The sequence below is a fragment of the Stenella coeruleoalba genome (genome assembly GCF_951394435.1).
Source record: "Stenella coeruleoalba genome assembly, chromosome: 16".
NCBI lineage: Eukaryota > Metazoa > Chordata > Mammalia > Artiodactyla > Delphinidae > Stenella > Stenella coeruleoalba.
Window position 1 is genome coordinate 58,053,960 of NC_137162.1, and position 14,646 is coordinate 58,068,605.

At 39.1% G+C, this 14,646-nt stretch overlaps 1 protein-coding gene across 6 annotated transcripts in view; it reads right to left on the reverse strand.

Moving 5' to 3' along the window:
• KAT6B (lysine acetyltransferase 6B) overlaps positions 1-14,646 on the reverse strand; it is a 195,667-nt gene that overhangs the window by 163,154 nt on the left and 17,867 nt on the right. For all 6 annotated transcript variants that reach the window (XM_079900955.1, XM_079900954.1, XM_079900953.1 and 3 more), the window contains exons 2-3: positions 7,604-7,673; positions 3,069-3,947 (exon numbers count right to left, since the gene is read on the reverse strand). In XM_079900955.1, coding sequence (XP_079757081.1) covers positions 3,069-3,689 — 621 coding nt within the window. In that variant the 5' untranslated portion in view covers positions 3,690-3,947; positions 7,604-7,673. The remainder of the gene's footprint in view (positions 1-3,068; positions 3,948-7,603; positions 7,674-14,646) is intronic.

Consider the following 14,646-nt stretch of genomic DNA (forward strand, 5'->3'; position numbering starts at 1 on the left):
GATATCCAAAGCCATCAAGAAATGGCTCTATATTCCCTTAAGGAATTTCCTGATGGCATAAGCTTTTATAAAAATATTTAGGGCTTCCCTGGTGGCGCAGTGGTTAAGAATCCACCTGCCAATGCAGGGGACACGGGTTCAAGCCCTGGTCCGGGAAGATCCCACATGCCGCGGAGCAACTAAGCCCCTGCGCCACAACTACTGAAGCCCACGTGCCTGGAGCCCATGCTCCAACACAAGAGAAGCCACCGCAAGGAGAAGCCTGCGCACCGCAACGAAGGGTAGCCCCCACTCGCTGCAACTAGAGAAAGCCCGTGCGCAGCAACAAAGACCTAACACAGCCAAAAACAAACAAATAAATTTAAAAATATATAATGAGGGACTTCCTTGGTGGCACAGTGGTTAAGGATCCACGTGCCAATGCAGGGGACACGGGTTCAAGCCCTAGTCCGGGAAGATCTCACATGCCGTGGAGCATCTAAGCCCGTGCACCACAACTACTGAGTCTGTGCACTAGAGCCTGCGAGCCACAGCTACTGAGCCCACGAGCCACAACTACTGAAGCCCACGTGCCTAGAGCCCATGCTCTGCAACAAGAGAAGCCACTGCAATGAGAAGCCTGCGCACAGCAAAGAAGAGCAGCCCCTGCTTGCTGCAACTAGAGAAAGCCCACGTGCAGAAAGATCCAATGCAGCCAAAAGTAAATAAATAAACAAAACATACATATAAAACAAAAATAAACAAATGGGACCTAATGAAACTTAAAAGCTTTTGCACAGCAAAGGAAACCATAAACAAGACGAAAAGACAACCCTCAGAATGGGAGAAAATATTTGCTAACGAAGCAACTGACAAAGGATTAATCTCCAAACTATACAAGCAGCTTATGCAGCTCAATATCAAAAAACAAACAACCCAATCCAAAAATGTGCAGAAGACCTAAACAGACATTTCTCCAAAGAAGATATACAGACTGCCAACAAACACACAAAAGTATGCTCAACATCACTAATCATTAGAGAAATGCAAATCAAAACTACAATGAGGTATCACCTCACACCGGTCACAATGGCCATCATCAAAAAATCTACAAACAATAAATGCTGGAGAGGGTGTGGAGAAAAGGAAACCCTCTTGCACTGTTGGTGGGAATGTAAATTGATACGGCTACTATGGAGAACAGTATGGAGGTTCCTTAAAAAACTAAAAATAGAACTACCATATGACCCAGTAATCCCACTACTGGGTATATACCCTGAGAAAACCATAATTCAAAAAGAGCCATGGACCACAATGTTTATTACAGTTCTATTTACAATAGCCAGGACATGGAAGCAACCTAGGTGTTCACTGACAGGTGAATGGATAAAGAAGATGTGGCACATATAATGGAATATTACTCAGCCATAAAGAGAAACGAAATTGAATTATTTGTAGTGAGGTGGATGGACATAGAGTCTGTCATACAGAGTGAAGTAAGTCAGAAAGAGAAAAACAAATACTGTATGCTAACACATATATATGGAATGTAAAAAAAAAAAAAAAAAGGTTCTGAAGAACCTAGGGGCGGGACAAGAATAAAGACGTAGACGTAGAGAATGGACTTGAGGACATGGGGAGGGGGAAGGGTAAGCTGGGATGAAGTGAGAGAGTGGCGTGGACATATATACACTACCAAATGTAAAATCGACAGCTAGTGGGAAGCAGCCACATAGCACAGGGAGATCAGCTTGATGCTTTGTGACCACCTAGAGGGGTAGGATAGGGAGGGTGGGAGGGAGATGCAAGAGGGAGGAGATATGGGGATATACGTATATGTATAGCTGATTCACCTTGTTATAAAGCAGAAACTAACACACCATTGTAAAGCAATTATACTCCAATAAAGATGTTAAAAAAATACATTTTAAAAAAAAAGAAAAAGAAAGAAATTCTAGGGTTTCGACTGGTCTGTGGAAAGGCAAATCACCTGGTCCCACCCAGTTTGTAGAACTGGGCCTCTATCAGCTTAAGGCAAGAAGGGAAGCAGGGTCTATCTTATGCGCAACAGTATCCAAAGAGGAAAAACAAGTCATCAGGAGCACAGCTTTTCCTAACACTGTTTCCATCACTTCTGAAAATGCAGTTAGCACATACAACCATCACCCTTTCTATCAACAATGGCTAATGGCTTACAAGGTGTAAAGTTAACTGCTATCAATGCATCCACTCACCCAAAGGACAGACAACAAGCCCCCAAACTGGAGGGCCGAAACCTTTATAAACAATTTGCTACTGCTCTGTTTTGGTTTTAGTTTGGGCAGTAATTTCAATAGCTTTGAAATAAAACAAAGGAAAATCCTACTTAACCAAAGACTTTAAATTGTAGCAGTAACTTAAGGAGAAATCTGCCATATACGTATAACTATTATGGAAATGACAGAAGGCCCAGAGAAACCAAAGATTATAAGATACAGTATGAGACAAAATAAACATTTACTTTCACCTGCTGAGAAGTGAACAATAACAAATGACTTTAAATTGAAACAGGCAGGATTTAGGTCACATATTAAAACAGTTCCAGTAATGCACAGACTATCAGTATTAAAATAATTAGTCTATAGATCCTTCTTCTCTGAAATAACAATAAAGGGAAAAATATATCAATTATACCTCACAAAGCTAAAAAAATAAATAATAATTTTAAAAGAGAAAAACATATAATGGCCTTTCTTGGATTTTTGAAATATATATGATCCTGCCTTGAGGAAGGAAGATTAAAGTTATCTATCCTGGTCCCTTCAAGCACCCACGGATTAGCAATCATAGTTTAAAAAACAAACCACATAATCATCACATTAAATTCTTAGTCAACCAGCGAGGAAGCCCTTAATACGTTGTAAAACAATAGAGAACAATTTATACTGTAAAACAATATATACCTCTTAAAATATATAAGCCTGCTCTGAGGCAAAACATTTTATTTTATCACACTTAACTCAGAACTTATGTCTGTATAAAACTTAACTGAAACTCTACAAGTCAAATGGGCAATATTTACAGTGTATTGACATTCTCTCTGCACTTACCTGGTCTTTCTCATGGGGTAGAAGGCTGACAGGTGGGAGCGACGATGGGAAAGCACTGGGGTATTTCGGAGCCCCTTTGCCATCTAAGCCTCCATAGTTGACCCTGTATTGCGGTCCGTCTTTCAGTAGCCTCCCATTGTTCACTGCACGTTTGGCCCCCAGTCGCAGCCGCTGCTGAAAGGCTGGGTTGGTGGTGGTGCTTGTGAGATCACTTTGACTTCTGAGATACTTCTCTATGTTCTTCAGGGAGGAGCCATTGGGCTCCTCAAGTCCTTCAATTGCTCTCCTCAGAAGTTTATTCCAATCCACATTGCGGAGATCATTACATGATCCTCTAGACCCCTTGGCTGACTTAGGAAAAGTGCCTGGTTTAACCGATGAAAAGCGCCCAGGGTTGTCTGGGTCCTTATAGGAGGCAAGGCCTTTGTTGGTGACTTTGAGAACTGAGCCATCCTGAACACTGAGTTCCAGCTGTTCAGAGACTGTCTTCTTATCCAACCCATGGGAAGTGCTGACTGCATGGCAGATTCTCTCTTCAGAGGGCCTTTGCTTTTGCTTTTTTATTTTCTGTATAGCTTCAAGAATCCACTCTGTATAAAGTGGGTTTGCAAGTTTTACCATGGTTGACAAATGACTTCTTCAGTACAAAAGTTACCCATAGAGGTTCTCCTTGTATTTAACAGAACTTGCACATTTGAAAGTCATTTACAATTCAACAAACGGCCAGAGTATTCCAGACCATATTAAGCAACATCTTACAAACATCCATCCTTTAGAGATTAAAAAGAGGACAAACAGGCAATGTTGATAGTTGTCTTATTTGACCAACAGGAAAAACTGCATTCGGGTGAAGAACATCTTTAAACAGGAAATCAAGACCTTAAAGGATTAAAAAGGGGGGAAAGGCTCTTAATAATGAAACTTCTAAAAATAAATTAAAAGACTCTTTAGTATTACCTTTTCAGATGCAAAATGACCACAGAAGTAATGACAGGCAGGTATTATGTAACAAAGCCAGAGCGACTATATTTGCCAACCAGAAACTGGGTCACAGCCTGAGAAGGAATTTCTTTTAGGATTTTACACGTTATTTATATGAGTTATTCATGGGGCATTTAAGAGACCACATCTAAGCTATATATTTAATGGATAACCTTTATTGAAATTAATAAAATTACATGACAGTGGTTCAAGATATATGTCTACTATAAACATAAAATCAACATCAAAGAATAAGTCTATGATGCAAAAAATTTGATGGAAGTATATTAAACTTACTGCAAAAAATCTGAAACTTAAAAAAAAAAGATGGAGAGATTTTGTAGTGTTTTGTTTTTATATTGATTCTATGACTTTTGTATTAAATTATTTCTAAATATTTTAGACTTTTGTCACTATTGTAAGTGGAATATGCTACTAATATCCATTTTGTTCTGGTTATTGTTAACATAGAAAAGCTATTTCTTTAATGTTTGATTTGTATTTAGCCATCTTACCAAAATAGCTCATTAATTCTAGTATTGTTTTTCTATACTTTCTTGGTTTTTCTAAGTATACAATTATATTGTTACTTCTCTTCCAATAATTATATTGATTGCTTTATGTTGTTGTCTTCCTCCCCTTGCTAAACCTCAAAAAAATGTCAACTATAATAGTAATTGCAGGCATTTCTGTCTTGTTCCTAAACTTAATGTAAAAAATGTAGAGTCACCATTTAGAATGATGTTTTTTCTTGTCTTACTAATCAGTACATTCAGCACACTGTTGAAGTGCAGTAGTGATCATGATTATTTTCATCCTTTACTGATTATAAAGGAAATAGTGCTAACATTTCACCATTTAAAATGATGCTTGCTGAAAATTTTTGATGGATACTTTTGACCAAATTAAAGAAATTAATAAATTCATTTAATCATTTAAAAAAAAAAAAGAGGGAATTCCCTGGCAGTCCAGTGGTTAGAACTCCGCACTTCCACTGCATGGGGCAGGGTTGGGTTTGATCCCTAACCCTGGTTGGGGAACTAAGATGCTGCAAGATGTGCGGCGCAGCCAAAAAAAAAAAAAAAAAAGCAATGATCCTGATTCTTCTATTTCAGCTAAACATTCTATTTCCCAAGTCTCACAAGTAAGAAAATTTCCCATTGAGCCATTTCTACAGAATCATGTTTTCCCATCCCTTTGAAGAGGGTTGGTGACATTCTCTAACCCACAGGTTGGAAAACTGAAACTAATGTAGTAACATAACCGGTCACCTTTCGCACAATGGAAAACTCTAGGTGTCTTACTACCCAGTTAGCTCATGAAACTGCTCAATTCGAGCAAGGTTTGTACAAATCTGATACCAGGTAGGGAGTGATACTGCTCTCTGAGAACCTCCTGGTGTACACAAAAATCCCCTAGGTCTCCAATCTGGTATTGAGTACACCTGCCAAGAGCACCAGGCCAAAGCATCCTGGCCTGGGAGTTGGGTCATATCTGGGCTCTAACCTTGCTCTTCACAGATAATATCCACATCTTAACTCTTTCTTATAGTTTAAAGTTTACAGGGTGTGCTTGCGTATAACTTGTCATGTAATCTGCAGGATGACTCAATGGGTAAACTGAGGCTCAGGGGAAGGTGGAACTCACTCAGGATAACAGTCAGTAGTAGACTCAAGGCTCAAATGCCATTATTCTAAAGTCTAAGTCAGCGCTATCTTCACCTGAGCCATGACTGCCTGCTCTAGCTAGTTCCGCCTCTGCAATTAGACTAATAGTATGCATGCCAGTCGTACCAATGTCTAGCAGAGAAACCCTGGGAAAATGACTTAACATTTCCATCACTTTACCTGTAGGGAAATAACAGTATATCCCTCCCAGGATTGTTGAGAGAATTAAGTGAACACAGTATCTAATATTCAGTATATAGTAGCTATCATCACTTCCATCCAATACAATGTCTACACACTCTGAAAAATGTCTCATAAAATATAAAATTAAAGTTATCTCTGGTTGTTTACTTACATTTAATGTACCTCAAAGGGGAAAATAATGTCTTTCCTCGAAACTTTAGCCAGATACACTGAAGAGTTTAACATTTGCTCTCAAAGATTCTGTTGCTGAAAACAATTAGGCCATTGAACTATACTAGTTCAGTCAGCTTGAAAGAGGCAATTTAAAAAGGATTGTCCTTTTTGCAATCAGTAAGCTGTAGGTTCACTCCATTTTTCTCCCCTCAGATTTAGAAACTTGGGGCTAAAGGGACCTTTGAGGTTATCCAGTCCAACCTCTAGTTAAACAGTAAAAGATCCCTTTTTCAATATCCCCAACAGATAGGCCATAAAGTCTCAAAATACTTCCAGTGATTAGGAATTTGTCACTTCTTAAGACAGCTCATGCCACTGTTGGACAGCTCTAACTGTAATATATTTCTTGCTCACAGGAGCCAAAATCTGCCTTCCCATAACTTCTACCCACTAGTCCTAGTTCCCCTGGAACAATCTCAAGAAATTCTTTAATTATGAGGAGCCTTCATATACTTGAAAACAAGTATCTTTTGAAAACTGCTACAATCAAATCCCATTCTACCTCCAGCCCCACCTTGGACCACTCATATCCCAGTTCCTTAACATGCCCACATTATCACAGGTTTCCAAGCACCTCCTCCTCTTGGTCACTCATTAGTTTGGCTAATGCCCATCTTAAAATCTGGCATTCCAGGCATTATCCAATTATAAATGCAACCCAAGGTAACATGAACTTCCTTACCAGACCTGCCATACAACTGGCTCATGCCAAGCAGGCAGTCCAACTGAAAATCCCAGATATTCTTTCAAAAATTCTGTCAAGCCGAGTCTTTTCATTCTCTTCCTTATGCAAATTTAAATGCTGGGATTTTAAAATTTTATCACAGTTCAAGTACATCTTGTTGGTTTGAGTCTGTCTTCCAACTTGTTAAAAATTGTTTTGAATCTTGATTCTGTCATCTATGTCATCTGCAAATCTAATAAGCACTCCCCTTTGTGTCATTATATAAATTACTGACTGTTAGACTTGGAACAAGGTGTATTTAGGAATGAAATCATTGGCTTTCATAGTGCAACCACTTTCACGATAGAACACAGGAATCACTCTGCTTTAGTAAGTTTAAAACAGGAAGCTGATCTTTCCAAGGTAAAATGGTTTGGGGCAAAATTTCATTAGAAGACATTTCACCATGTCCAAATAATTATTTCATCTTTCATCATTTATTCAGGATGAATCAACTAATTTAATTTGATTGCACAAAATACAACTGCAGGAAGCAGGAAAAGAGGTCACAGAAAAGTATCCAATATTGCAAAGTTGCTTTCAGGCATTTTGGTTACACAAGCAAATGAACATACATTAAAACAAAACACATTTCATAACTAATAAACACTTAAAATATACCTTCATGACAAGCTATTACCACAATCTTAACCACAATCAAAAGAATTGTTCATCTCCATTACCAACACATTTCAACAAGACTGACATTTTATATCTTAAAAATATAATAAAACAAGGGAAAATACCAGAATTGGAACTCCAAGTGTTTTAACAGTCCATGACAAAAAAGAAGATTGTCCAGATCTTCAGGCAAATCTGCCAAAAGAAAAAAATGTAAATGTTAATTTGGGCATAAGGACATCCCTAAAATTCAGCAACCATCTATGGATCTCCACAACTATTCAATCCAAACAGCTGCAGTGAATTTACTGGTATACTATGTTTGGTGGTATGTTAGCTCTTTCATACCACTAAAGGGTATTTAAGAACATGGAATTCAGGACAGGACATGAAGCCCCACAGCGAGTGCCTAAAGAAGTAAACTTTCACTCTTCTTTAAGGCCAGACCTGTTTTCCGCATTTTAAAAAATCAGGTTTGTGATGGAGTCTAAAAAAGAATTCCATCATTTAAAAAATAAAAAATCCCACTATTACTCAAATAGCCAGGCAGGTATAACATTTTGTCTGGAGGAAAAAAAAAAAGTCGAACATTGTTTAAAGATCAATATTAACTTTCCCAGGCAACATTCACTATTTGTCCCAAAGGTCACCTGGCATCTAGGTACTGATTGAACTATCAAGATATGGCCAATAACTGCACCTAAGAGAAGGATGCACCATTTTCCACAATAGTAAGTACGTGCTTGTTCAGGTCACATTTCAGGGCAGTAATGATCATTTTTACTTCAAAGGCAAAAAATAAATGTAAAACAACACTGTGAATAGCTGCACTTTGATAGTGTACAAAACAACCAAGCAACCTTGGATCCCCTTTCTCCCTTCCCGCGGTCACAGACACACACCCCACTCCTCAATTTAATATCAAAATTAGCTCTCATCTGACACCAACCAACAGAGTTAACTAGGCAGAAACAGATGTAACACAGCAGCTCTTCGCTACAAGCCGGATCAGTGTTAAAAACATACACACACACAGAGCTAGGAGTGGAACAAAATCAGAAGTCTCTTATCTGCAGCCAATTCTCAACTAAACACATGTATATTATCCACTTTGTATATTATCCACTGCAAATTTTTTAATCTTAGGCTGGTTTGTTTCTGACATCCCACTGGCCCCACTGTAAATTGGTATATGCTAACAGAATAGATTGAAAACCAATTTAATTTTAGTCTAAGCAGTATCTAACTAGAAAGACAAATCTAAGGAAAAATATGCATAATTCATTCAAAAGGCAAATAGAAATGTTTCTTCCCCTGATTCAGAATTATCCATACCACTTCTCTTTTCCAGAGCCCTAGGATTTGTTTCATACGTAGACAGCATATTCTATTACAAGTACAACCCTAAAAACCATTATTCTCTTTTCATTTTTTTCTATAAAAACTTGAAAGTTGGACTAAAAGCCTATCAAAATGAGAATAAGTCATTCCAAATTAATTCTGGGGACTCATGTTACATCAAAATTAAATTATTCTATTTTCTAAGGTTTTGAATCATTTTATTTTTAACTACAAAATAACATCAGTAAATTATATGGTTGTATCATACAGTCTTATAGTAAAACACTATTTACATCACTCATTACACACTATTCTAAACAGATCTAGAGAAATGCTTAGTCCAACACTGAGCTTTTGGCTTCATTAGTATTATATAAATATCAACACTATTCATAAATACACATGTCAGCAACAAGAAGAGTCAAAATACCCTGGATCATAAATAATATGTGAAGCCTCCTCTAAGCTTTTGCTAATGTGTGTTGTTTCAAAATCAATGTCATAACACTCGTGTCATGAGATTGTGGATGAGCCAAAAACAGTGGTAGAAAAAAATAAAGATTAATAGTAGAGTTTACTCTTTTGTCATCCTGAGTTTCGCTTGCTAACAGTTATTTTTAGCTCTCTCACTTTCATAGGCTCCTGGATTTTTTCATAGTCTGCTATGTAATTGAGTGAGGATCCACAAATCTTAACAATATCTTCTGAAACAGAACATACGCTGCTGAAGGGAAGGGACCTTAACTTTGCTTCTGTAACCACCCACCACAGAGCATTAGCACAGCTGCTCCAAACAGCATCCTCGGTGAACAAATATCTGCTGTCTGACAACAATCAGATACATCCATACGGTGATACTGGCTAACTTTCAAGTCCTGGATGCATCTATTTCCCTTAAAATTAATGCTCAAGGCCCAAAACGTGAATTGGGAGGTGAGGTTATAAATACTAATCAAAGAACAACCAACAAATATTTAGTGAGATGTTGTTCTGTGAGTACAGCCCTATGGTAGATGCTGTGGGTATAAGAAGCGATTAAGCACCATTTGGTAGCTCCTCAAAAAGTTAAACATAAAATTACCGTATGACCCCACAATTCCACTTCTAGGTATACACCCCCAAAGAACTGAAAACAGGTACTCAAATAAGTACACGTACACTCATGTTCATGACAGCACTATTCACGATAGCCAAAAAGTGGAAAAAGGTCAATATCCATAAAGAGATGAATGGATGAAGAAAATGTGATATATCCATACATTGGAATATTATTCAGTGATAATAAGAAATGAAGCAGTGATACATGCTACAACATGGATGAACCTCAAAAATACGTTGTGAAAGAAGGCAGACACAAAAGGTTACGTATCATAATAATCCCATTTATAGGAAACATCCAGAACAGATAAAGCTATAAACAGAAGATAGATTGGTGGGGCCTAGGCAGGGATGGGGGAAGTGGTTAGGAAAAAATTGTTTAATGGGTAAAGGATTTTATTTTGGAATGATGACAATGTTTGGAAACTACATAGAGGTGGTGGTCACACAACACTGTGAATATACTAAATGTCACTGAATTGTTCACTTTAAAATGGTTAGTTTTGGGCTTCCCTGGTGGCGCAGTGGTTAAGAATCTGCCTGCCAATGCAGGGGACACAGGTTCAAGCCCTGGTCCGGGAAGATCCCACATGCCACGGAGCAACTAAGCCTGTGCGCCACAACTACTGAGCCTGCAAGCCACAACTACTGAGCCCATGCACCACAACTACTGAAGCCTGCACACCTAGAGCCCGAGCTCCGCAACAAGAGAAGCCACCATAATGAGAAGCCCGCGCAGAGTAGCGAAGAGTAGCCCCCTCTTGCTGCAAGTAGAGAAAGCCTACGTGCAGCAACAAAGACACAATGCAGCCAAAAATAAATAAATAAATTTATAAAAATAAGTAATAAATAAAATAAAATGGTTAGTTTTATGTTATGTGAATTTCACCCCAAATTATTTTTTTAAAAAAGAAATAAAGCACTAAACTATAATAATAGCAACCATTGTCCAACACCTACTGTAGACCAGGCACTTTACATAGATTATCAGTAAACCTTAAAATAACCCTGTAAGGTAGCATTGTTGCCCGCATTTTGCAAAAGAAAAACTGATTCCTGAAGGTCAAGACCTCAGACCACTAAGTCATGAAAGATTTTCATTCAGATGCTAAAACCTAAACACTTTCCTGTCTCTCCATTGGTTTTCAAACTAGGCTCCTTGGATCTCTTGTAAGAAAGTGCCTTGGGTATGGGCACCACCTGAAGGTGCCCTTGTGGGTTAAACACTAGGGCCACCATAATCCTTTGCACCAAACAAAGATCTCTACCTTAACTATTCTATGTATAATGGGCTTCTCCATAAGATTCACTTCAAAGAAAGGGTTCCACTGAATACAGAAGGAAAAATGTCTGAAAAGAACCGTGACTATTCCTTGTTGAGTGTGGAGGGGTAGAACATCCCTTGGACGGAGAGGACTTAAACTGGACCTTGAAAGACAAGGCAGAACTTGGACAATTGCCTGGCCTCTCCACCCCAATTCAAATCCTTTGTGGCCCAGTGCAAACAGATACCTTCTCAGAAGCCCTACATCACTTTGTCTAACAGGAAGCTTTTAGCTTTCTTATTATTTGGCATTCATTTTCTACTTTGTATTTTGCTTACTCATACACGGACCTCATCTCCCCTACTAGACTGTACAATTCTTTTTTTTTTTGAGTAGTGTTTTTTTTTTTTTTTTTAGAAATGGCTTTTATTTATTTATTTATTTTTGGCTGTGTTGGGTCCCCGTTTCCGCGCCAGGGCTTTCTCTAGCTGCGGCGAGCGGGGGCCACCCTTCATCGCGGTGCACGGGCCTCTCACTATCACGGCCTCTCTTGTTGCGGAGCACAGGCTCCAGACGTGCCGGCTCAGTAGTTGTGGCTCACAGGCTCAGCTGCTCCACGGCATGTGGGATCCTCCCAGACCAGAGCTCGAACCCGTGTCCCCTGCATTGGCAGGCAGACTCTCAAACACTGCGCCACCAGGGAAGCCCTAGACTGTACAATTCTTAAGAACAGGACTCATGTTTGATTCATCTTGGCGTGCCCCAAGACTTCCCAGGACCACAACTTAACATAAGAGGGGCTCAATGCCTATTTGTTAAATGAATGCATCAGTAAATGAATGAAGGGAATCTAGGAGAAGGCACAGAGCTAAGAATGAGCTGTCAGACTAAAGGGATACCTAATCCATGTGCATGCCTGGAGTGGGGATGTGTTGAAGAGGAATAAGAAATAAAGCTGGCTGTGACAAAAGCCAGGCTGAGGCGTGTGAACATGACAGATGAAGTAACAGAAAGCCACTGCAGGAGTAGTGACACAATAAGGTATAGTGGAGTGCAAGCACACACACACATGCACGCACACACAAATCTGTTGAACGTTTGAATAATTCTGGCAATGGTATCCATCCAGTATAGGCTGGAGGGAAGTATGACTGAAGGAACAAACAAAAGCAACCAGTATTTCCTCTCTCCACATATCAATCGTGTTCAACTTATATTTATGAGCCTAACTCAGCAGCAAGCCCAGAGTAGGCACTCCATAAATGTTAGCTGAATTGAATATTTAATTCCCCATCTTTTGATAATAATACTAAGTTCTTTCTCACTACTCATTAACATAGAGAGTTTTCAATTCATAAGCTAATAATGTTTTCCAAGGATTTCTAAGAGGCTAAATCACCATGAAAATTATCATTTCAACTAATACATATTAGATTAATTGGAAGTTTAATTTTTCATGTCATGCGCTCCTAGTTGACAATATCCTTGTTATGTCATTAAACTATAATTGTGTAAATCTGCTTCAACAAACAATAACTGAACCATCAATAAACTATTATGGCTTCCATAATCCCTAGCAAAGATTAATTTCAATATCATCATCATAAATTAGTAGAGACATGTCCCAAATCTCCTGGTGAAGCCCATGAATTACGTTTGCATAGTCATCCCTGCATTTAAGTGCTCAACAGTTTCAGTCTCTAAACTTTAATCACACTGTTAGGAACCTCACAGGAAATTTGATCCCTTGTAAAACAGAGGATTTTAGAGACAAGATGAAAAGTCATGTGAAGTCATCAGGCCTTTGGAGCCAGGGTACACTGATTAGTAATGATGATATTATAACTAAGCACTTTCACTTAAGAAATAATCAACTAAATTTAGAATATCTTTTTTGGCATTTAAAAATTGCTATTCAATCCTAGTTTTCTTCCAACTCTCAGATGAGCTTTAGCTGGGTTTTAATGACAAAGACTGAGAATGACATATTAAGAAAAAAATCTGACATCTGAATTTTTTAAAGATTATTTTGAAAATACACATCATTTCAGAATTCTGCATTAACTTTATCACAGATGTCTTCAAACAGGATATCCAGTGAAGCCTTAAAACACATTAGGGTTGCCCTCTGAGAATCTCAAGAAAATTACAGATCTATTTTTTAAAAGGAACACATGTACATACAGACATTTGCATACAATTTCAAGGGCTTACAGAACCTCTACTGCCCATCCAAGGACCTCTTAAGGTCCACGCACTACTCTACCTATTTTAACATACACAGAGAGGTCAACAGTTTTATCCGGTTTCACAATAATTATCTCTATGAGTGCTTAAAGTAGCACATATTACATTAAAAGAAAGTTATTCTCATCGGTTTTGGATCTTATCAAACAGGCTTGTGTTAACAAGGTGATGTGCTATGATGGGATGGATCTAGAGAGCTCAGGAATCAAGTCCCCACCTTGTCAGCTACCTAAACTGTGGGATATTGGACATGTTACTGAATCAATCTAAGTCTGTCTTCCCGCTTGTAAAAATGAGAAAAATGTACAGTTTTGCAGAACTGTAAAGAGGAATAATTGAGATAACAAATATGAAAGAACCAAGGATGGTGGCAGACACATAGCAGGAACACAATAAAATGCTAGCTCATAAAAGGAAAAAGGGCAATACAGTCAGCTGGAGACCCGTAAAATCTAACCTGGCTGAACTTCCGTCTATATGACCATTTTCTCCTATGAGACAGGGAAAGTCAGCACCTGGCTCTTAGTTATAGTTGCAGACAAGTAAAAATTCAAGACAGAGAACAGAAAGAAGAAAGTGAAGAAAAGCAAAAACAGATTTGTAATGGCGAGGATGGGGTCAAAAGAGTGTATTTGACTCATAATCATACATCTTTTAAGGTCAGTAAAGCTTTTAGAATACTGATAGAATATCTACTTAACCTGAGGGTAGGAAAAGAGTCTTAAAACAAGACACAAAAAACACTAACCAGGGCTTCCCTGGGTGGCGCAGTGGTTGAGAGTCCGCCTCCCGATACAGGGGACACGGGTTCGTGCCACGGTACGGGAAGATCCCACATGCCGCGGAGCGGCTGGGCCCGTGAGCCATGGCCGCTGACCCTGCGCGTCCGGAGCCTGTGCTCCGCAACGGGAGAGGCCACAACAGTGAGAGGCCGGCGTAACGAAAAAAAAAAAAAACACTAACCATAAAAAAAAGACCAGTAAATTTGACTCCATTAAAATTAATAAGTTCTGTTCATTAAAAGACACCAGGGCTTCCCTGGTGGCGCAGTGGTTGAGAGTCCGCCTGCCGATGCAGGGGACACGGGTTCGTGCCCCGGTCCGGGAGGATCCCACATGCCACGGAGCGGCTGGGCCCGTGAGCCATGGCCGCTGAGCCTGTGTGTCCGCAGCCTGTGCTCCACAACAGGGAGAGGCCACAACAGTGAGAGGCCCGCG